At 33.0% G+C, this 23,467-nt stretch overlaps 1 protein-coding gene and 1 pseudogene across 14 annotated transcripts in view; one reads left to right on the forward strand and one right to left on the reverse strand.

The window, feature by feature from the left end:
* Positions 1–23,467, reverse strand: part of Dnah12 (dynein axonemal heavy chain 12) — a 256,363-nt gene that overhangs the window by 199,860 nt on the left and 33,036 nt on the right. For all 14 annotated transcript variants that reach the window (XM_058582183.1, XM_058582184.1, XM_058582182.1 and 11 more), the window contains 6 exons: positions 18,364–18,542; positions 15,029–15,164; positions 7,929–8,054; positions 5,807–5,941; positions 5,183–5,376; positions 1,373–1,616 (listed from right to left, as the gene is read on the reverse strand). In XM_058582183.1, coding sequence (XP_058438166.1) covers positions 1,373–1,616; positions 5,183–5,376; positions 5,807–5,941; positions 7,929–8,054; positions 15,029–15,164; positions 18,364–18,542 — 1,014 coding nt within the window. The remainder of the gene's footprint in view (positions 1–1,372; positions 1,617–5,182; positions 5,377–5,806; positions 5,942–7,928; positions 8,055–15,028; positions 15,165–18,363; positions 18,543–23,467) is intronic.
* LOC124098129 (eukaryotic translation initiation factor 4E-like) lies at positions 20,586–21,290 on the forward strand (annotated as a pseudogene).

Genomic DNA, 23,467 nt, shown 5'->3' on the forward strand with positions numbered 1-23,467 from the left:
TTGCCTCATCTGGCTTTATATGTATGTTTTCTTCAACCAGCTCCAATGGAACTACTATTCACCACTTAATCAGTCTTTTCTATACACCACCCTTGACAGTGCTAATTCATGATGAGAGACTGGAATATGAAACTGAGATACTAAAATGTCAAACACACAATAAATTTTAATTGAAAATATGAGAAGGGTTGGGCACCAGGGCCCATACCTATAATCCCAACAGCTCAGGAGGCTGAGGCAGGAGGATTGTAAATTCAAAAGCAGCCTCATCAACTCACCCAGGTCCTAAGCAACTTAGCAAGACTTGTTTCTAAACAACAACAACAACAAAATTTAAATAAGGTTGGGAATATGGCTCAGTGATCAAGGACCCTGAGTTCAGTCTCTGGTTAAAAAAAAAAATCCCAAGAGGGGAAAAAGTCCCTTTACCACTTCCTCCCAAAAGTGATCCCCCATTTCTCATAATATCCATGTCCAGAATAGAAGACAGGATTGAGTCAGAGCTTGACCAAGAGGTTGATGCAGAAAAGAAACTTTGAAAATCTTACTGTTTTCTGATTATTTATCCTCAATGCCATCCTCAGTCTGTATTCCTTTGATTACAATTAATAGAGATGCAATCCACTGATCAAAGAAGGTAGGGAAGCTGGGCATGCTGGCTTACACCTGTAATCCCAGTGGCTTGGGAGGCTGAGACAGGAGGATCTCAAGTTCAAAGCCAGCCTCAGCAAAAGTGAGGCACTAAGCAACTCAGTGAGACACTTTCTCTAATAAAAATACAAAATTGGGCTAGGGATGTGGCTCAGTGGTTTAGTGCCCTTGAGTTCAATTCCCAGTACCAACCCTCACCCCCAGCAAAAAAAAGAAGGTAGAGAAATAGGGGCAGGAGAAAGACACTATTAGCTTGCGTTCAAAGTGAGATGAGACAAAAATAAATGACTCAAGTATCTATCCTGGAGCCTAAAGAAGTGAGCATAATCAGGTCTCTTTATTTCCTCTTTTCTCTAATATCAATGTCATTCTCTCAAGCCAGCCCTATGGCTGGCTACAGGGATCTCACAACTCATACCTTCACAACTTATAAAGAAAAAGAGGCTCCTTTTCCAGAGTCAGTTCAAAAATTCTAAAGAGAACTCTGACCCAGTTTGGGTTTCAGGCTTATTCCTGAACCAATTATTATGGCCAGAGAGATGATTAGAATTAATCTTGAGTTACATGACTGCCAAGGGTAAGACTGGCTATATGCTGACCAATCTCATTTTATACATAACTATGTAAAATCAGAGGATGGATTTTATTTATTTTATATAATATGCAACACAAAGTTGAGGAGACATTATAATATTAAATGCCATATTAAATATGTTTATACCTTAAAAACCTTTATCTGCTCCATTACTGTAGAGCACATGATGATTGTAGGATTATCTTTTGGTTCTTCTTCAGGTTTCTCTTCTATCAGAGATCGTTTCCTTGCTGCCTTTCTTTTTTCTTGTAATTCTTTCTTTTGCTTCATTTGGAAAAATTTCAATGTCTTAAAAATCTCCCGGGAAAATTCTTCTACATCAGCTTCCATGCTTTCTCCATTGAGGTCCAAAAACCCTCCATCCATCCAGCTGAATTGAAAAAGAAAAAATACTATTAAACTTAGACTTTTGGATCATGAGAGGCCTTAGACAGCCTTTAGGCTAGACCCCTCATTTTGGGGTTTTTTGGGGGGGGATATTGATGGACCTTTATTTTATTCATTTATTTATATGTAGTGCTGAGAATCGAACCCAGTGTGTCACACATGCTGGGCAAGTGCTCTACCACTGAGCCACAAATCCAGCCTCTAGATCCCTCATTTTTTTAAAATTCATTTTTACTGGGGATGGGTTGTAGATCAGTGGTAGAATACTTGTCTAGCACATGTGAGCACTGAATTCAATCCTCGCACCACATTAAATACATTCATACATACATAAATGTGTTGTGTCCATGTACAACTAAAATTGTTTTTAAAAATTATAATTATACATAACAGTGGGATTCAATCTGATATATTTATACATGCACATAGCAAAATTTGGTCTGCTTTATTTCCCATACCTTTACTCCTTCACCTTCTCCTTCTCCCAATTTCCTTTTACTACTCTACTGATCTCTCTTCTATTTTCATGAAGTCCCTCTTCTTTCCCTTTTTCTCTCATGAGAGAATACATACAACATTTGGCTATCTGAGTCTAGATCTCACTCAGTATGATATTCTCCAGTTTCAACCATTTTCCTGAAAATGACAATTTCATTTTTCTTTATGGCTAAGTAAAACTCAATTGCATATATATGTCACATTTTCTTTATGCATCCATCTGTTGATAGACACCTAGGCTGGTCCCTTCACACTTGGCTATTGTGAATAATTCTGCTATAGAGATATGCATGTATCACTGTGATATACTGACTTTAATTCTTTTGGATAAATATCAAGGAGTGGTATAGCTGGCTCATATACTGGTTCCATTCCTAGTCTTTTGAGAAACCTCCATATGGATCTCCATAGTGGTTGTATTTATAATTCCACCAACAGTATACAAGTTCCTTTTCCCCTCACAACCTCACCAATATTTATTATTTGTATTCTTGATTATTGCTCTTCTAAATGGAGACAAAATCTCACTTTGCATTCCTTGATTGCTAAGATGTTGAATATTTTTTTCACATATTTGTTGGCCATTTGTATATCTTCTTTTGAGAAATGTCTGTTGTTTAATTCATCTATGCATTTATTGATTGGGTTTTATATGCATTTTTGTGTATGTTAAGTTTTTTGAATTCTTTATGTATTTTGGATATGAATCCTCTGTCAGAAAAGTAGCTGGCAAAGATTTTCTCCTGATCTGTACGCTCTTTCTTCATATTCTCAATTGCTTCCTTTGCTGTGCAGAAGCCTTTTAACTTAACATAACATTTATTATTTCTTGGTTTTATTTCCTGAGCTTTAGGGATCTTATTGAATAATAAGTTGATGCCTGTATCTATATGCCAGAGAGTTGATACCCTCTGGCAATTGCATAGTTTCTTGTCTTATTTACAGGTTTCTGATCCACTTTTAGTTGACTTTTAAAACAATTTATTTTTTTTAGTTGTAGTTAGACACAATATCTTTATTTTATTTATTCATATGTGATGCTTAGGATCGAACCCAGGGTCCTGCATGTGCTAGGTGGGCGCTCTGCCACTGAGCCACAACTCCAGCCCTTAGTTGACTTTTATGTAAGGTGAAAGATAGGGATCCAGTTTCATGCCATGTATAAATATTCGTTTTTCCTAGTACTATTTGTTAAAAGTCTGTCTTTTTTTCAACATATGTTTTTGACACCTTTGTCAAGGATCAGATGACTGTATCCATGCAGGTTTGTTTCAATATCATCTAGTCTATTCCACTTTCTATATGTCTGTTTTTATGCCAGTGCCATTCAGTTTTCATTATTGTAACTCTGAAGTATAATTTTGAGTTAGGAACTGGGACACTTCTGGCATTGTTCTTATTGTTCTTATTATTCAGAATTGTTTTGGCTATTCTGTAAATTTATTCTTCCATATGAATTTTAGGACTATTTTTATAGGTCTGTGAAAAAATGTCATTAATATCTTACTGGAGATTACTTGAATCTGTATATAACTTTTGGTAATTTTAATTTAATTTTAAATTTAATTTTAATTTTGACTTTAATGACTTTTGGCCATTTTAATATTAATTCTGCTTATCCTAGAACACAGGAGATCTTTCCTTTTTTAGTGTCTTCTTCAATTCTTCAGTGTTCTGTAATTTTCACATAGAGGAATTTTACCTCCTTGATTAGATTTATTTCTAGGTTGTTAAATTTTTGGAAGGTATGGATGAATTGTGTTTTACGAACTTCTTTTTCAGCAGATTTATTATTAGAATATATAAAAGCTATTGATTTTTGTATGTTAACTTTATATCCTGCCACTTTGTTGTATTTATTTAGCAATTCTAACACTCTGGTAGAATTTTTTAGGTTTTCTAAATAGGATCATTTCATCTGCAAATTGTGATAATTTGACTTCTTTCTTTCTTATTTGTACCCTTTTCTCGGTGGCAGGGGCTGGGTCCTGGGGTTTGAATTCAGGGGCACTCGACCACTGAGCTATATCCCCAGCCCTATTTTATATGTTATTTAGAAACAGGGTCTCACTAAGTTGATTAGTACTTCACTTTTGCTGAGGCTAGCTTTGAACTTGCAATCCTCCTGTCTCAGCCTTCTGAACTGCTGGGATTATAGGCGTGTGCCACCATGCCCAGCTTGTACCCTTTTTTATTTCTTTCTCTTAACTTATTTTTCTGGTTGAAATTTTAAGTACTATATTCAATAGTACCATATTGACTCCTCACTTTTGTAAAAGAAACATCTGAGGTGAAAGCTGTTATTAGTTTTTCTCAGTCACAGTAATTAACATCATTGAATTATCTCTTAAAAAGCTCATTGAGAATGCTAAACATAAAAGAGAAAGTGAACTAATAGCCAAGAGAGAGAAACTGATCTTGGAAGTAGAAAAGGAATCACGCCGCATGGAGGAGTTTACAGAATTTGCGGAGTTAGAACGCATGCAACAGGTCTGATTTAATATTTGTGGTAGTAGCTGTAACTACTTTTAACTATACTGCATGTGATAAAACATGTATTAGATTACAGATGGGCAACTAACAGTACCCAAATAAAATGTAGATTTTATCCCACCCATCTAATTTTTTGTGTAAATATAAGTCAAGTTAATTAATTGTAAAATAAAGTGAATTGGGGGTTGGGGTTATGGCTGAGCAGTAGAGCTCTCACCTAGCACACGCGAGACACTGGGTTCAATCCTCAGCACCACACAAAAATAAATAAATAAAATAAAGTCATTGTGTCCAACTACAACTAAAAACTAAATATTAAAAAAATTAAGTAAATTGACTCTGGACAACCCAAATGATACTGCAGAAATTATATTGATAAAGTTGGGTGACCCATTAGCATCATTGATACTCTTCCTATATGATACTTGGTTCTCATTAAAATGAACAAATAAATCTTACATTAAATATTTAGCCAAAAGAAAAAAAATAAAAACAACTTATATTTTACATATTCTTATACCTCATTTACTTAGTTTTTATTACATTACTAGAAATTACCGTTTTTCAGTTCGTTGCCATTTCAAAACCAAATTAAAAAACTTCTGATAGGGCTCAATGTTAACTTTTAATTTATCCAGTTCAGGATATTTTGTCAATTCCCACTTGAAAAGTTCCTCTTCTTTATTAATAAACTGCACTGCTTCTTCAGATTCCTGAATGCGTTTCTGTAGTTGTCTTACATCTGTCACATACTGAAAGCAAATAAAATTTTACCTTAAAAAACATCCCAAGTAGCTCAGTGTAGAGTGCTTGCCTCACAAGCACAGGCCCTGGGTTCAATCCCCAGCACCACACACACACACACACACACACACACACACACACAAAAATCCATGTTATAAAAATAAGATCATATATTACAAAGCTTATGTCCTTATATTTATATTAAATATTAACTTCACAACATTACTATGATAAAGAACAGAAAATATGGTTACATCTACTCTACAAATAAAAAATTAAGTCACAAAAAAGATCATGTACACAGTACTGTTCTAGGCCTAATACTGAAGTAAATCTTTGTAATAGTAAGCATATTTTTTCTATAATTTTAAATTTATGTTAGTGTCCTTATTAATCTGTGGGTAAACCACAACTACTACCACAAATATTAAATCAGACCTGTTGCATGCGTTCTAACTCCGCAAATTCTGTAAACTCCTCCATGCGGCGTGATTCCTTTTCTACTTCCAAGATCAGTCTCTCTCTCTTGGCTATTAGTTCACTTTCTCTTTTATGTTTAGCATTCTCAATGAGCTTTTTAAGAGATAATTCAATGATGTTAATTACTGTAGTACAAAAAAAGTTTTCAAATAAAAAAAATCCATCAGAGAAAAATAAACAAATAAATATTGTCTATAATGACTGATAAAGAAATGCAAAGAATAAACCACACAGAAGTTATTCAAAATTACATATAAGAGGATGTGAGGGGAAAGGTAAAAAACAAAACAAAACAAAACAAGGGAGAGAAATGAATTACAGTAGATGGGGTAGAGAGAGAAGATGGGAGGGGAGGGGGGATAGTAGAGGATACGAAAGGTAGCAGAATACAACAGTCCCTAGTATGGCAATATGTAAAAACGTGGATGTTTAACCGATGTGATACTGCAATCTGTATACGGGGTAAAAATGGGAGTTCATAACCCACTTGAATCAAATGTGTGAAATATGATATGTCAAGAGCTTTGTAATGTTTTGAACAACCAATAATAAAAAAAAACCACACAGAAAAAAATATAGCTCTCCAAAGTGAATAGCAATTCTTATTAGTTATTTAACAGAATCTGGGATAATAATAATAAAAAGCTACCCTTCATTAAGAAAGTACATGCCATGTATCGAAAGCAATTAAATATTTTACCTACATTATCACAGGTATTATTTTTTTTAATCCAGAAATGAAGAAAATGAAGCATGTCCAAGGTCACAAAATCATAAAAGTCAAAATTTAGATTTGAACCTTGTTTCATCTGATTGAAGCCCACGCTTTTTATTACTATTCCATTTTTACCTCCCAATTTAGTTATGCTGGTTTATATGAAGAATTTTCTAAATTTTGAACTACATTAAGTCTGATATAAAATGCTAAATCCACTAACTCTTTTTTTTAAATTTTTTATTGTTGGTTGTTCAAAACATTACATAGTTCTTGATATATCATATTTCACACTTTGATTCAAGTGGGTTATGAACTCCCATTTTTACCCCATATACAGATTGCAGAATCACATCAGTTACACATCCATTGATTTACATATTGCCATACTAGTGTCTGTTGTATTCTGCTGCCTTTCCTATCCTCTACTATCCCCCCTCCCCTCCCCTCCCCTCCCCTCTTCTCTCTCTACCCCCTCTACTGTCATTCATTTCTCCCCCTTGTATTATTTTTCCCTTTCCCCTCACTTCCTCTTGTATGTACTTTTGTATAACTCTGAGGGTCTCCTTCCATTTCCATGCAATTTCCCTTCTCTCTCCCTTTCCCTCCCACCTCTCATCCCTGTTTAATGTTAATCTTCTTCTCATGCTCTTCGCCCCTACTCTGTTCGTAGTTACTCTCCTTATATCAAAGAAGACATTTGGCATTTGTTTTTTAGGGATTGGCTAGCTTCACTTAGCATAATCTGCTCTAATGCCATCCATTTCCCTGCAAATTCTATGATTTTGTCATTTTTTAATGCAGAGTAATACTCCATTGTGTATAAATGCCACATTTTTTTTATCCATTCGTCTATTGAAGGCCATATAGGTTGGTTCCACAGTCTTGCTATTGTGAATTGTAAATCCACTAACTCTTATCTCAATGATATTGAGTAATTATTAACTTATGAGTTTCGTTTTTTTCTTATCTATGAAATGGGAGAAACAGGAGCATCTGGGATTTTCAAAAATATTTGATGAGTTAATAAAAGGAGAGCACTAAGTTCAGGGCTTACTATCATCAATTTATATAGTAGTCTGACTTCTTATTAATCTGTGAGTAAAACACAGCTACTACCACAAATATTAAATCAGACCTGTTGCATGCATTCTAGCTCTGCATGCAACCCTCTTTCTTACCAAACCCTGTGAGTTAAATCTAAAAGTGTGTCCTAAGTCTTCAAGGGCATAAATATGGTCAAAATCAAACTTACATTGAAGCATCCAGTTTTTAAAAATAGGAGGCAAGTAGGTATGAAAATTAAATGTGCACTTATGCTTAAAATGTCAGAATACAAACATATATACAGAAAAATATAGTTACCTCATCATTTTCATTAAAGACAGGACTGATTTTTCTAGGCCACATGAGGACAGCTGCATTTAAAGCTAAGTCTTCTTGAGGAAACAGAAAATTATCTAAAAAGTAACTCATTTGGCGTCTAGATTCCTACAAAAGAAACTCTAGATATAATATGCCATATAGAAAATTTGAGGCATTATGAGAAAAAAAATCCAAACATCTCTAATATTCTTTCAAATTTCAACATGACTCAGATTAGTAATTGGTATTTTATGTAATTCTCAAATCACATGGATATTTTAATAGTCATAGTATTAATTTGGCTTCAGGTCTTGCATTTGTATTTTTATAGTAGCAATAAAGCTTTTCAAGATTTTCACTTGCAGTTGGCAAAATAAGGTACTCTTGGCCCTTCTTGCATATGTCTGAAAAAAATGTTCAAATCCTCACCAACCCTTGAAACATTTTAAAAAGATTTTTAAATTCTTTTTATTTCTAGAATCAAAAAAATATTTTTAGTCTTTTGTGATAAATATTTTATTATCTTTAATTTTACTTTGCATCTTCAGTAATATTGTTATCTTTTTTGGCTACTTAACATTACAGCAATAGTCCAGAAGGAGTTTGTGGAGAATGGCAAAGGGGAAAAAAAAAACTTAAAACACAGATTTATCTGATTAGAGAAGAATACTTTTTATCCCCTATTCCTTTTTTTTTTTTTTTTTGGTACTAGGAATTGAACTCAGGGGCACTCTACCACTAAGCCACCTTCCCAGCCCTATTTTTGTATTTTATTTAGAGACAGGGTCTCACTGAGTTGCTTAGTGCCTCACTTTTACTGAGGCTGGCTTTGAATAGTGTTGAATAGCAGTAGATAATAGCAGGCATTCTCATCTTTGTCCCATCTTCAAAGGGAAAGCTTTCCAGGTTTTACTATTAAATGTGACATCTGCTGTACATTTTCAATAGGTACTTTTATTAAATTCCTGAGTTCCCTTTTGTTGTTGATATGCTACTAGCTTTTTAAAAATTATTATGAGCAGGTATTGAATTTTATTTAACACTTAACTTTTGTGTCTATAGAGAAGCTCACATGCTCATAGATGTTTTCCTCTTTAATGTGTTAATATAATGAACTATATGAATTAATTTTTAAAGTTATATCTCTATATGCATTACATGTACATGTATATAATATGTAAAATCTAAACTTTAAATTAGCATTTGAATCTGAATTTCAATTCTTCAATATGATAGCACTATAGCACAACATATGGATCGATGAAAGCAATAGGGGCTGGTCGTGGTAGTGCATGCCTATAATCCCAGTGGCTTGGGAGGCTGAGGCAAGAGGATCATGAGTTCAAAGCCAGCCTCAGCAGCTTAGCAAGGCCCTAACCAACTTAGTGAGACCCTGTAGAAAAAATAAAAAGTACTGGGGATGTGGCTCAATGGTTAAGTGTCCCTGGGTTCAATCCTTGGCACCAAAAAAAAAAAAAAAGAAAAAAAGGAAAGAAAAGAAATATATAATATTTGATAAGGACAGAAATAAGACTGTAATTATTTAAAAGTTACATGATGATATATACAGACATTCCAGAATAATCTTCAGATAAACTATTAAAATCAAGAAATTAAAAATATATTAAATTTTTTAATAAAATGAAACATTTTAAAGTTATCCTTGAGGGTGATGGATATTAAATTAGCATATAAAATAAATTATATTATAGTCCAATGTATAAAATAAATATCCATGAGTCCATAGTGATATAAATAAATGACTAAATAAATTTTAAAATGGAGGAATACAGACAAATCTCAGACATATGAGAATTCCAAACAAATTATATAGATATTCCATCTTAAAGGAGGGAGAGGATACTTTCCCACTTCTTAAGTATGGGCTGTACATAGTGACTTTCCAAAGAGTACAAAATGAGCTGGGTCTGATGACGCATGCCTATAATTCTAGTGACTCAGGAGGCAGAGGCAAGAGGATCACAAGTTTGAGAACAGACTCATTTGAATGAAAAATGAAAAACTTTTAAAAAGAGTTGGGGATGTAGCTCAATGTTAAAGCACCCCTGGGTTCAATCTCAAGTACACTCCATAAAAAAGAGACAGAGAACAAATGAGAATGGGGTAAAAGAGTAGAGAGACTTGACAAACACTAGTTTGACCAGGTACCAAAACCAACATCAACAGAGACAAGTCATGTTAATAATATATGCCCTTGATATGATAAGATCACTTTACTCTGTGATCCTCCTCCAAAAAAATCCCCATACATAAGTCTCATCATAAGGAAAAATATTAATAGAGGGCACTCTATAAAACACATAACCAGTACTCCTCAAAACTATCAAGTCATCAAAAAGAAACAAACAAAAAGCCGAAGAAACTACTATCAGCCCCAGAAGCCTCTATGGAGAAATGACTAGATACCATGTGGTATCATGGATGAGATGGATTCTGGAACCAAAAAAAAAGGACATTAGGTAAAACCTAAGGAAATCTGAATCAACTTCATCAGCCTCATTTAATAATAATGTGTCAATATTGGTTTATTAATTATAACAAATGTACCATATTAATGTAAGGTGTAAATAATGGGGAAATTAAGTGTGTTCAGGAAGGGGAGCTATTAAGAGAACTCTGTACTATCTAATCAATTTTTCTGTAAATTTAAAACTGTTCTAAAAAAGTCTGTTCCTTATTTTAATAACCTGTGTTTCTCTATTCAAGCAATGAATAGAAGATGAAAAACTTAAAAGACCATCTAAATGTAAAAGATATTAAATACTTGAAATTATCTAACAAAAAATGTATACAACTTTGACAGAGAAAACTATAAAAAAGAGATAATAAAGAGGAGATAAATAAATAAAAGGTCTATCATGAATTAGCTTTCATCTTGTAAATATGTCACTTCTCTCCATCACCCATTTAATTACTACATTTCTAATCAAAATGCCAACAGAATTTTCTGGAACATTAAAAGCTGATTCTAAAATGTATATGAAGCTGTGTGTAGAAGAAGAGGAGCAGTGTGACCCCGGCCTACAGAGGACAAGGAGCAGAGCAATTGCTCAAGCGCAGAGGAGGAGGGGAAGGAGATCAATGATCCCAGCCCAGTGCAACCGAAGGAGGAGAGCGACAGTGCTATGGGCCCCCATCTACCAACCGCTGCTCTCCCGTCTGCTTACATCTTGGGACACTGCAGCCACCTCCTTAACCCCCTGGGACAACAGACAGGGCCTGGAGGCAGCAGTGGCCATAGCACTGCACACCACAGTGCTGTATGTCCAAACAGTCTACCCAATGCCACCTCATCCTGCCCTCTCAGCCCTATCTCCAAAAGTGGTGGCCTCCAATTGGGACATCTCCTCCACCATCTTGGTTTACCTCCACTGCCACCACCATCATCACTAGTTGAGGCAGCTTCCATCTTAAGACAATAGCTAGGGCCTGGAAGCCTAACATCAAGATACCTACAGGTTTGACGCTGCTACCACCACCAAGTAGGGACATGCCTGCTTCCATCTAGAGACAACATCCAGGACCTGGAAGACCATCACCAAGGTCCCTGCAGGCTTGGTTATACTAGAGGTATCCCTGCTAGCCTACGTCTTTTAATTCCTCTTGCACTCTTCCTGTGATTTAGTACCTCTATATTCTTACCTCCTGCCTCATAAACCCCACATCCTACACACACACAAACACACACACATACACACACACACACTACTCTCTCTTTGTCCACCATCAGAAACTGTAGACCCTTATCCAAACCTACTATTTATATTGTAGACATTAATCAAACACATCATTTCTGTTTATTGCAACAAAATTGTAATTGTCTAAATAGGAGCTATATGGTTTAAGACTGCATATTGTTTGCATTGGGTGCTGTAAATATGGATCTCCCTCTTAAAGGTAAGGTATCGGTAACCTGCATGGACACTACAAGATTATAGGTTAGAAACTATAATATCTTGGATCTGCACTGCTAGAGAGGAAGACACATGGACTACATGAAAAACCAAGAGAAGAGGCTGGGGTATGGCTCAGCGGTACAGTGCTTGGCTAGCACATTTGAGGCTCTGGGTTCGATCCTTAGCACCAAATGAAAATAAATAAATAAAATAAAGGTATTGGGTCCAACTACAACTAAAAAAAAACAAGAGAAGAAAGTGCCCCAAACAAACCAAGATGCTACAATAATAGAATCCACTGACAGCACAGTAGATGAAATGTCAGAGAAGGCATTCAGAATGTACATAATTAAAATGATCTGCAAAGCAAAAAATGACATAAGAGAGCAAATACAGGCAATAATTGATCAATCCAACAAAGAGATAAGAAAGCAAATATAAGTAGCAAAGGATTACTTCAAGAAAGAGATAGAGGCTTGAAAAAAAACCCAGAAATCCTTAAAATGAAGGAAACAATAAACCAAATAAAAATTCAATAGAAAGCATCACCAACAAATAGGTCACTTGGAAGACAGAACCTCAGGCAATATATAATCTTGAAAATAAGTTGACCACACTGTGAAGATGGTAAGAAACCATGAACATAACCTCCAAGAATTATGGGATAACATGAAAAGACCAAATCTAAGAATTATTGGGATAGAGGAAGGCACAGAGATATAAACCAAAGGAATGCACAATCTCTTCAATGAAATAATATCTGAAAATTTCCCTAAACATGAAGAATGAATTGGAAAATCAAATACAAGAGGCTTACAGGACACCAAATGAACAAAATTACAAGAGATCTACACCAAGGCACATTATAATGAAAATGCCTAGCATACAGAATAAGGAAAGAATATTAAAAACTACAAGAGAAAATTTCAGATTACATATAGTGGGAAACCAATTTGGATCTCAGCAAAGTTTTCAGCCCAGACCCTCAAAGCTAGGAGATCCTCCAACAACATATACCAAGCTCTGAAAGAATTGATGCCTACCAAGAATCTTATATACAGCAAAATTAAGCTTCAGATTTGATGACAAAATAAAAGCCTTCCATGATAAACAAAAGTTAAAAGAATCTATAAGGGCTAGTGTTGTGGTTCAGTGGTAGAGTGCTTGCCTAGCACATGTGAGACACTGGGTTTGATCCTCAGCACCACATAAAATAAATGAATAAATAAAAGGTATTGTATCCATCTACAACTAATATGTGTGTGTGTATGTGTGTGTGTATATATATATATATATATATATATATATATATTTGTACAGAATTTACAACAAGAAAGCCTGCACTACAGAATATTCTTGCAAAATATTCCATGAGGAGGAAATGAAAAACAACAATGAAAATCAGCAAAGGGAAAAACTACACTAAAGGAAAAGCCAAATCAGGTCAAGTTTAAAGCCAAAAATAAATCAAAATGACCAGGAATACAAACCATATTTCAATAATAAATAAATATGTTTGAGTAAAGAACATATAAGCATATGTATTGTATATGTGTGTGTTTTTTATATATATAATATATATTTATAAATATATATTATATATATTTAAAATATAAATTTATATATATTCATAAATATATATATAAACATATATTTATATAAAGAGTGCTCACCTCACATGCACAAAGCCCTGGGTTCAATCCCCAGCACCAGAAAAAAAATGCACAGTTAGATTTAGGAATTGGGGTGGAATTAGAACAGCTTTGAAGTCTTTGTATAATCTTTTAAATTAAGCACCTAGAATTATAGTTGTGCATTTGGGCTACAGCTGTAGAGATTAAGAATTGTTGATTAATACTAGGGAATACCGTTAGAATTATGGTAATATATGGTAGCAATTTCTATACAAATAAAATGAATATATATAAATAGAGGTAGATATTTATGCATGTGTATATAAACATTTTAGAAAGAATAATAAATTTGTAAATATACAGGAGTATGTTTAGTATTTTCATATGTGTTACAGTTTGGTTTAGAAGATTTGGGTTTCTTGTAGTGATAGGATTATGGTTAACATTAGTCACATATATATACATACAAGTGTATATAATGATATATAAAAATACATATGTGAAAATATATATAGATATTCAAAGTAATATTTTTAGTTTATATTTGAAAGTTTTTGTTTAGGGTTAATTCAGAGTTACAAACTAGCATTGTGGTTAGGGTTATAGATTAAAATATATATGTAAATATGACTATAAATATAAATATATAAACAAAATTATATATAAAAATATATACTTATATGTGCTTTTATCTCTTGTTAGGTTTATGGTAAGGGGAATTGTTAGGTTTTGTGTTAACGATAGGGTAAGCCTGCAGAAATGAACATATATGAACATATACATGAATCTGTATGTGAGTTTATAAATATATATCTCAAAATATACAGAAATATTCATGTAAAGTATTATTGCTTATATGTAACAATATTTATGAATCTATATTCCATAATGTATAGGTACATTCATGTAAATTGTTATAGTTTATAGAGGTTTCTGTGAGGCATATTGGTAGGTATAGGAATAAGTGTAGAAACATAGTTAGCATTAGTTTAGGTTTTGAACATTATTATCCAACTATATGAATATAATATAAAATATATATGTAAAAATATACATGGAAATATTTAAATGTATATGAATTTTTATATAGCTAATTTTTTGAGATGGATGTTTACATTGTTGTTTAGATATATTTTATGAATATGTAACTGAATATATATGAAAACTTATGAGTAGGATTTTGTTTAGCATTGGGGTACATATATACATGTTTATAAACATAAAACATAAATGGGTATTCAACGTAATAATTTTTGTATAAAAGACTGATGGTTATGGGTATGTTAGGTTTAGTTCCAAGTTAAGGACTTGGTTGAGGGTAAGGATTACCACTGGAATACATATATCAATATAAACGTATAAATATAAATATAGAATTAAAATTATATATGAAAGTTTATAAATATATATTACTTTATCTTGACCTGGTTGGTGGAAACATAGATGCTCACTTCAAAAATATTTTTAATTACATTTTACATACTATCAATATGTATATCATATTTCACAATGAAAAAAAATTTTTAAATATATAAATTAAAATTCTTACCTGGATTCTTAAGGCCAACTCTTGAATTCCTATAGTCCGGGCTTTTTCTACATAAGATATCAGATCCATCATCTCTTCTGTTGTTTCAGGGACTTTTAATGCATGATCTTTAATTGCTTCAAACTCACTGCAAATACTGACATGATTCTCTGTGTTACTATTCTTAACGTAATTAATTTTATGTTCAATAAATGTGTATTATTATGATTAGCATAAAATATGAACTGAATATCCTAAAAATAATTAGTTAATTCATTAAGATATCATATAATATTTAAACTTGTCTAATATAACTCAGTATACAAGTCTATAAAATTATGTAATATCTTCATGTGAAATTATGGCATATTTAAATTTTTTTTCTAGTAATCACTTCAACCCTCTTCACTACCAAGATAAACATACCTTCTATCAGTCAGTAATAAATTTAAATTTTGCCTCAGTTTCTACTAACTTTGTGAACTTCAGCAAATCTCTAAGACTCGGTTTCCATATTTTATCTAAATTAAGCTATTAATCTTGCTGGATATTGTTGTAATGCAATAAAAATATAAAGAGTCTAAAACATAGTATATTCTCATTTATCAGTAACTATAATCATTAGTTTAATTATTAGTGCCTTTTGTGAAACATGACCATATAGGAATTAAATATATCAAATCCTTATTTTTTTCTTTTAAATATTCTTTTAGTTGTAGATAAGCACAATATCTTTATTTATTTATTTTTATGTGGTGCTGAGGATCGAACCCAGTGCCTCACGCATGCAAGGCAAGCGCTCAACCACTGAGCTATGATCCCAGCCTCCTTATTTATATTTTTAATGCTACAATTCTCTTTTAATATCCTGTGTATGAATGTCTTGGATACCCTATAGCAATTACTGAGTTAAAACAACATTTTATAGAATTGTCATCTTGTGCTTTAAAATACCTGTATTATCATGTTACTACCAGACATATCAGGGGGAAAAGGCCATGCCAAAAAAAAAAAGTATAAAAGTGATGTGATTTTAAAAATAAATCTTAGTTCATGCAGGTATTTCATATATATTATGTGGAGGAATTAACTTGTTTCTTTAATAAAGACTTGGGTGCCTACAAGGTTCTAAGCACTAGAGAAACAGAAGCATATACAACCAAGTCCCTGCCCTAATAAAGCTTATATACAAGCTAAGGAGAGAGTCAAAAGCACATAAACACACATAATGTTAAGTAATAAAAATGTGCTATCTGGAAAAAATAAAGCAAGGAAAGTGGGGGTGGGGGGGAATGATGGAGTATAGGGAAAGGACCTATTTTATATAGAGTAGTTAAGGAAGGCCTCTCTCAAAGCTAGAGAAGAAAACTGAGTCATGCAAATATCAAGAAAGAGCTTTCAGGAAGAAAAATCAGCAAGAACAAAGGCCCTGAGGCAGCATTAAATTTGGCATACTTCAGGAATAGTAAACAGGCCAAGGGAGAGGACCTGGTATGAAACTAGAGAGGTTAGCAGGAGTCAGATCATGAAGAACTTTATAGTTAATTCTTGAATATCAAAAACAAAAGCGATGCCCCAGTGTGGATAATGCAAAAAGAGAATCTTGTAAAATTTTCTTCTTGACAGAATAGAATCTGTCCCTTGGGAAGGTATTTCAGCAGAAGTACAGGAGGTAAACAATATGGTAAGATTAAGGTGGCCCAAGCAAATTGCTCTTTAATGATCCTGCACTTAACATAGTGGCAACACATTTCCCCTATCTCAAGCATGGAATTTATTCAGGAAGGAATTAAAGAAACAACTAGGTAGAATAAACTGGGAGACTTTCCAGCTGCTCTTTTATTATGGGTTTGTAAGTTATAGTCATTTTGTTGGAAATAATAAAAATTTCTGGAAAAATCATAAGTACTATTTTTTAAAAATCTTTTATATATATTTTTAGTTTTAGATGGACACAATATCTTTATTTTACATTTATATGGTACTGAGGATTGAACCCAGTGCCTCATGCATGCTAGGCGAGCACTCTACCACTGAGCCACAACCCCAGCCCCTAAAAAATTTTTAATAGGTTATGTTAAACATACAACCATTTCTGAATTAATTATGCCATTATCATTGCTCTTAACAAAATTGTTAAGATTCTCAAGAAAGGGATAGGGATTAATACTTAACCATCTTTGATATCTTTTTGTGTAGTATGTTTTTGTCCTAAGTATACCTGACAAACATTTCACTTTCTGACATTCATTTGAATATTCATTTCAAAGTATGTATTGGATGCCTATTTTATGTCACTCATAAGGCTATATGCTTTACAAATGTTATCTGTTATCATAACAGTAATTCTAGGTATTCTTCATAGGTGACATAGTAGGAAACTGAAGCTCGGGGAAATCAAGTAACTTGCCCGTATAATAGTTAGTTAATCGCAGAGCCAGGATTTAAATTCAGGTCTGATTCCAAAATACATACTCTTTGCACTCTGCCTCTGGGAAGATAAACATAATAGCTAACATCTATAAAGTACCTACCATATGTCAGACACTGAGCTAGGTATTATACATATATTAGTTTTAACTTTTACAGTAAGGTACAAACTCAAATTTTGCAGGGGCTGAGAGGAAACAAATGACTTAAATGAGTTTTGATGAGTTGCTTGACCACTGGTGAACAAAACACAGGACACATTTCCCATCTAAAGAGAAAAGTCACTTCTTAGTTCCTTTTACCACTGCAGGCCCAATATGGCATAGTCTTAATCTTTTTATTAAAAAAAAAGTAGGAAATCTAGTGGGTTGGGGGGCATGTGAGCTTTGTGTATGATCTAAATTTTGAAATGTTGACAGCAAATGGAAATTTTTTTAAACAAAATAAAACAATGTGAGAAAAACAAAACATATCTGCATGACACACACAGCTAATAGGCCACTAGTTTATTAATCCAATTTTATAGCTACCCTACAAAGTAGTTATCACTGTCTCCATTTCACAAAAAGAAAAATAAGCTATGTGATACAAATAAATATTTGGGTAAGGAATGATTACAGATCTTCCCAGTATCACAGAAAATATACCACCTTTTTATTGCCATATTCCCTGTGTTCAAACACTGACTTCTTTCAATTTCTTTTCTTTTCTTCAATCCTGAGTTGCCTTAAAACCAGTCTCAAACAGTATCAGACAAAAAGAACCCAGCCCAATGAGACTAAAAAGGAACCTCCTTAGGAGAGCAGCTAATGAGGAGAAATTGTAAGTACTTTCTGTGTTAATCTTTTCTTTTTAAATGAGAATTATTTTAGCAAAATATTTCTTTTGGCCGTATTATTCTGAGGATGGTAATTAATTCTACTTACCATTCATTTTCTTTTCTGTGTTTTGAGGCTATGTCATTTAATAATATATTTGCAAAGGCTTTTGCTTTATTTGTCAAGCCTGTCTTCAAATCTTCACAATCCAAACGCACCATAGGGTAATGCATCCACTGAGGCAATAGCATTATTTCTGAGGCAAGACTGAAAAATGATTCTATAAACTTAAAAAAAAAGAAAAAAAAATGCTTAGAATTTTCTAATCATCAGTGATTTTATAATATTGCACTGTATGAAATTATTAATCATGAATATAAACTCATTTCTTTTTTGCTAAATAAATAAAAATCTTTCCTTTCATTGCATAAATCTTTTTTTTTTTTTTTTTGGTTCTGGGAATTGAACCTAGGGCCTCAGAGACACTAAGTACATGCTCTGCCACAAAGCTATACCTTCAGCCAACATAAATCTTTTTCTAACCCATCTTTTCACTAAGTAATTTGTCAATCTACTAGTAAATAAATATCCAGTATGATGCCATTTACAGCATTTCACTAGGTGAAATTTTCCTCGATAATTATTTTCAAAAATTCTGCCCAGGGGGTTAGCTCAGTGGCAGAGCACTTGCCTAGCATGTGTGAGGCACTGGGCTTGATCCTCAGTACCACATAAAAATAAATAAATAAAATAACAATATATGTCCATCTAAAACTAAAAAATATTTTTTTAAAAAAATATTTATATATTTTTTAAAAATAGTTTATATATTTATATATTTTTAAAAAATAGTTATTCCCAGAGCCAACTCATTCCTCTCCATTTAGAAAGAAACCTATAACATGTGACAATTTCTGTAGCTAATATATATCTGCTTTTATCATTACTGATGCCTCACTAATGATTCTAGTTCAGTATTTAGGAAAAGAAATGTAAGAAACTTTTTGGTTCAAAATAATCTAAAAGGAGAGAAAATTGAGACATTCTGCTATTACCAAATATCGAAGATACTGGTTATAAATTTTTTAACACCCAAATAAAGGGATAATTTTCTTTCTTCTTTTTTTCTTTCCCTCCCTCCCTCCCTCCCTTCCTTTCTTTCTTGAAATTGAACTGAGGGGCACTCTACAACTGAGATGCACTCCCAACTCTTTTTTATTTTGGGGAAAGATCTCACCAAATTGCCAAGGTTGGCCTCAAATTTGGAATCCTCCTGCCTCAGCATTCTGAGCTTTTGGGATAACAAAATTGGCAGGGCATGGTAGCTCACGCCTGTAATTCAGAATTATAAGTTCCAGGCCAGTCTCAGCAACTTAGGGAAGCCCTGTCTCAAAATAAAAAATAAAAAGGGCTAGGGATGTAGCTCAATGGTAGAACACCAGTGATTCAATCCCAAGTATTGCCCCCCTCAAAAAAAAATTTAACTAGAGATAAAAAGGAACACTTCAAAATAACAAAAAGGGTCAATCCACAAGCAAGATATATAACATTTACTTATACATTTGCACCTAACAACAGAATACTAAAATACATGCAACAATAACTGAGAGAAATGAAGCAAAAATAAAAATAAACAATTGAAAAATAGTTGAAGATTGCAATATCCCACTTTAAATAATGGATTGAACAACTGGGCAGATACTCAAAAAGGAAACAAAAGACTTGACCAACACCATAAACAACTAGAGTACCAGACATAAGAAACACTTTACCCAACAAAAACAATGTACACTCTTTCAAGTACACAGAAAACATTCTCCAGGATATCCATTTACTAAGGAATAAAACAAAATTAGGTAAATTTAAAAGGGTAGAAACTATACAAAGTATCTTCTCTAACAAAAGTAAAATGAGGTTAGAAATCAACAAAAACACAAATGTGTAGAAATTAAACTGTCTTAGGTTATTGGTAAAAATAAATCAAAAGGAAAATCAGGAAATACTTTGAGATTAATGCAAATGAAGGCAACTACTATATAAAAATTTATGGGCTGCAACTGAGGCAGTGCTTACAAGGAAATATATAGCTATAAATTCCTATATTAGGAAGAAAGTTCTCAAATGATAACCTGAACATCCACCATAAGTCCCTGGGAAAAACTAAAGCAAACAAAAAAATAAAGCAAGTACAATAAAGTAAATAAGAGATTAGAGTGAAAATTAAATAGAATATTAAAAAAATGAAGAAAAAAATCAATAAAACCAAAATCAGTTCTTTGAAAAGAACAACAAAATCAACAAACCTTTAACTGCAGTGACTAAGATAAAAGATGATGCAAATTACTGTAATCAGAAATAGAAGAGGAGTATGATCAGATCAATCTAAGACAGCATCTGTGGAACTGGAAACTACCTCTACTCCTAATCACCTGCCTACAGAAGAGGAGAAAACAGAATCTAATTATCAGGAGGTTGCTAACTCATAACACTATATAAAACATTTACAGAGTAGATGGGCACTCTCATTTTTAAAAAATGATTAAAGTAACTTGGCAACCAAACTTTTAACTGATCTCTAAGTTGGATACTGTTGAAGACCATTTGGGCTCTCCACAACCATAACTAGTTGTCTAGTAATTTAATGCCTCTCTGTGACTACTCACTTTTTAAGGATGGTATTGATCCTATATGGGATGATGAGAAATACAAACGGGGTAGAAGATGGCTCATTATATTGAACAAATGGCAGAGATGAAGTGACCTGCTATGCCTTACTGTAGAATCTTTTGATGACTATAGTGATGATGTTTGTGGAGCTGTTGTTAATGTTAGAGCTAAAGGTGGTAAGATAGCAATATGGACTACTAAATATGAAAAGAGAGGCTATTACACATATAGAGAGACTATACAAGGAAAGGCTAGGACTTCCTCCAAAGACAGTGATTAGTTATCAGTTCCATGCAGACACAGCTACTAAGGCAGCTCCACCACTACAAACAAGTTTGTTGTTTAAGACTGCATCAAGGAATCCATAATTGGGAACTGAACCAAAACTTCTTTAAAAGCAGAGTGGACTGCATTCAAATTTGATTCCATCTGAATGTTGCTAAGATATAAAAGAAGTCCCATTTGCCTTTGTCTTGTACTTCTTTGTTCATTTTTGAAAATTTTTATTAGTGTTTCCACTGTTCCAATCAAAGAATTACAGCCACATCATCCCCAGAAGCCCTATATGTGTTCCTGGACCACTCTTAATTAGTTTAGTTGAATTACCATTACAAACACATTTTACCCATTCATACTATTCAAAAGAACTTACATTTCTATACCTTAAATGAAAATAATTGAGTTTATATTCCATTGTATGCAGGGACATATTTTGCTGCTTTGAAAGAATATGATGCATACAGGGTTTTTTTAAGCAGTTTTCTTTGTTTCTTTTTTTTAATATTTATTTTTTAGTTTTTGGTGGGCACAACATCTTTATTTTATTTTTATGTGGTGCTGAGGATCGAACCCAGTGCCCTGCGCATGCCAGGCGAGCACGCTACCACTTGAGCCACATCCCCAGCCCAACATCTTTATTTTATTTTTATGTGGTGCTGAGGATAGAACCCAGTGCCTCACGCATGCCAAGCTAGTGCTACCACTTGAGCCACATCCAGAGCCCTTCTTTGTTTCTTTTGACAGCATTATCTTTGCTGTTTTCTTGCTGATGGTGGCTAGATTTTAGTTGTTTCCCTACTTGATAATATCAGTGACTCTGATTTCAGTTTCTCATTTGTTTTGTTTTTTCCTAAAGTAACACTGGTGAAGGATCCAGGAATATAACACAAAGATGGAATAAACATTAATTTTTGTAAGGGAAAGAAAAATGAAAGAGGACATCCTGACAGAAATAAAAAGGATCATAAGGGAATATTATGAACAATTGTATGCAATAAATTACATAACTTTAGATGAAATATATAAATTTTTATATAGACACAATCTACTGAAACTGATGTGATAAAAAATAGATTATCTGAGTAGATCTATGAAAAGTGAAGAAATTGAATTAATAACCCAAAAACTATTTACAAGGAAAGTCCAGACCCTTCATTAATAAATTATACTAAGCACTTAAAAAAGAATACCAATCATTCTTCCAAAAATTTTTGAAAAGTTTTTAAGACCAGTGTTACTTTGAAATAAAAAGCAGACAAACTATAATATCACAATAACAGAAACTACAGTATCTCTTATGAAGATGGACACAAAACTCAACAATATATCACAAACTAAATCTAACAACATATAAAAATAATTATATATCATGACAAAGTGAAACTTATTCCAGCAATGCAAAGTTGTTTTCATCAATTAATGTAATATATCCTATTAATAGGATCTGATCATATATATAGAAAATCTTAAGCTATCCCCTAATAAAAGAACTATTCAAACTAATATACAAGCCAGGCAAGGTTGCAGGAAGCAAGATCAATACATGAAAATCTATTGCATTTATATGTACTAGCAATAAATAATCTAAAAATAAAATAGCATCAAAAAATTAAATATTTTGGAATTAATTTAACAAAATAAAAGCAAAATCTGCATTCTGAAAACTATAAAATACTATTAAAAGAAACTCAAGAATATCTAAACAAATGGAAAGATATTCCATGATCATGGATTAGAAGACTTACTATTGTTAGGATGCCTATACTCCTCAAATTGATCTACATATAAATTCAACACAATCCCCATCAGAGTTCCAGTTGACTTACTTGAAGAAACTGAGACAGTGATTCTAAAATTCACTTGAAATTGGAAGGGACTCTGAATAACCAAAACAATCTTTAAAAACCAAAGCAGTAAGACTTGTAATTTCTGATTTCAGATTTTACTACAAAGCAAAAACAATCAAGGAAAGAACATAGATCAATGGAATAAAATTGAGAGGCCATAAATAAAACCTTGCATGTATGGTCAATTGATTTTTGACAAGGGTATGAGGATTATCCAATGGTACCCTTGTTGAAAATAATTTTTTTTTAAATTGTGCTGGGGCAACTAGAGAGTCATGTGTAGAAGAATGAAATTAAAGTTTTAGCTCATTACATATGTAAAAATTAACTCATCAAATCAAACTGGAACAAAGATAGGAATGTAAAAGCCAAAACTATAAAATTCTTCAAAGAAAACATAGGAGTAAATTTTCATGACC

Source organism: Marmota monax, unplaced genomic scaffold (genome assembly GCF_021218885.2).
Source record: "Marmota monax isolate L192 unplaced genomic scaffold, Marmota_monax_Labrador192_F-V1.1 WCK01_AAM20220418_F8-fsc00042, whole genome shotgun sequence".
NCBI classification, from domain to species: Eukaryota; Metazoa; Chordata; class Mammalia; order Rodentia; family Sciuridae; genus Marmota; species Marmota monax.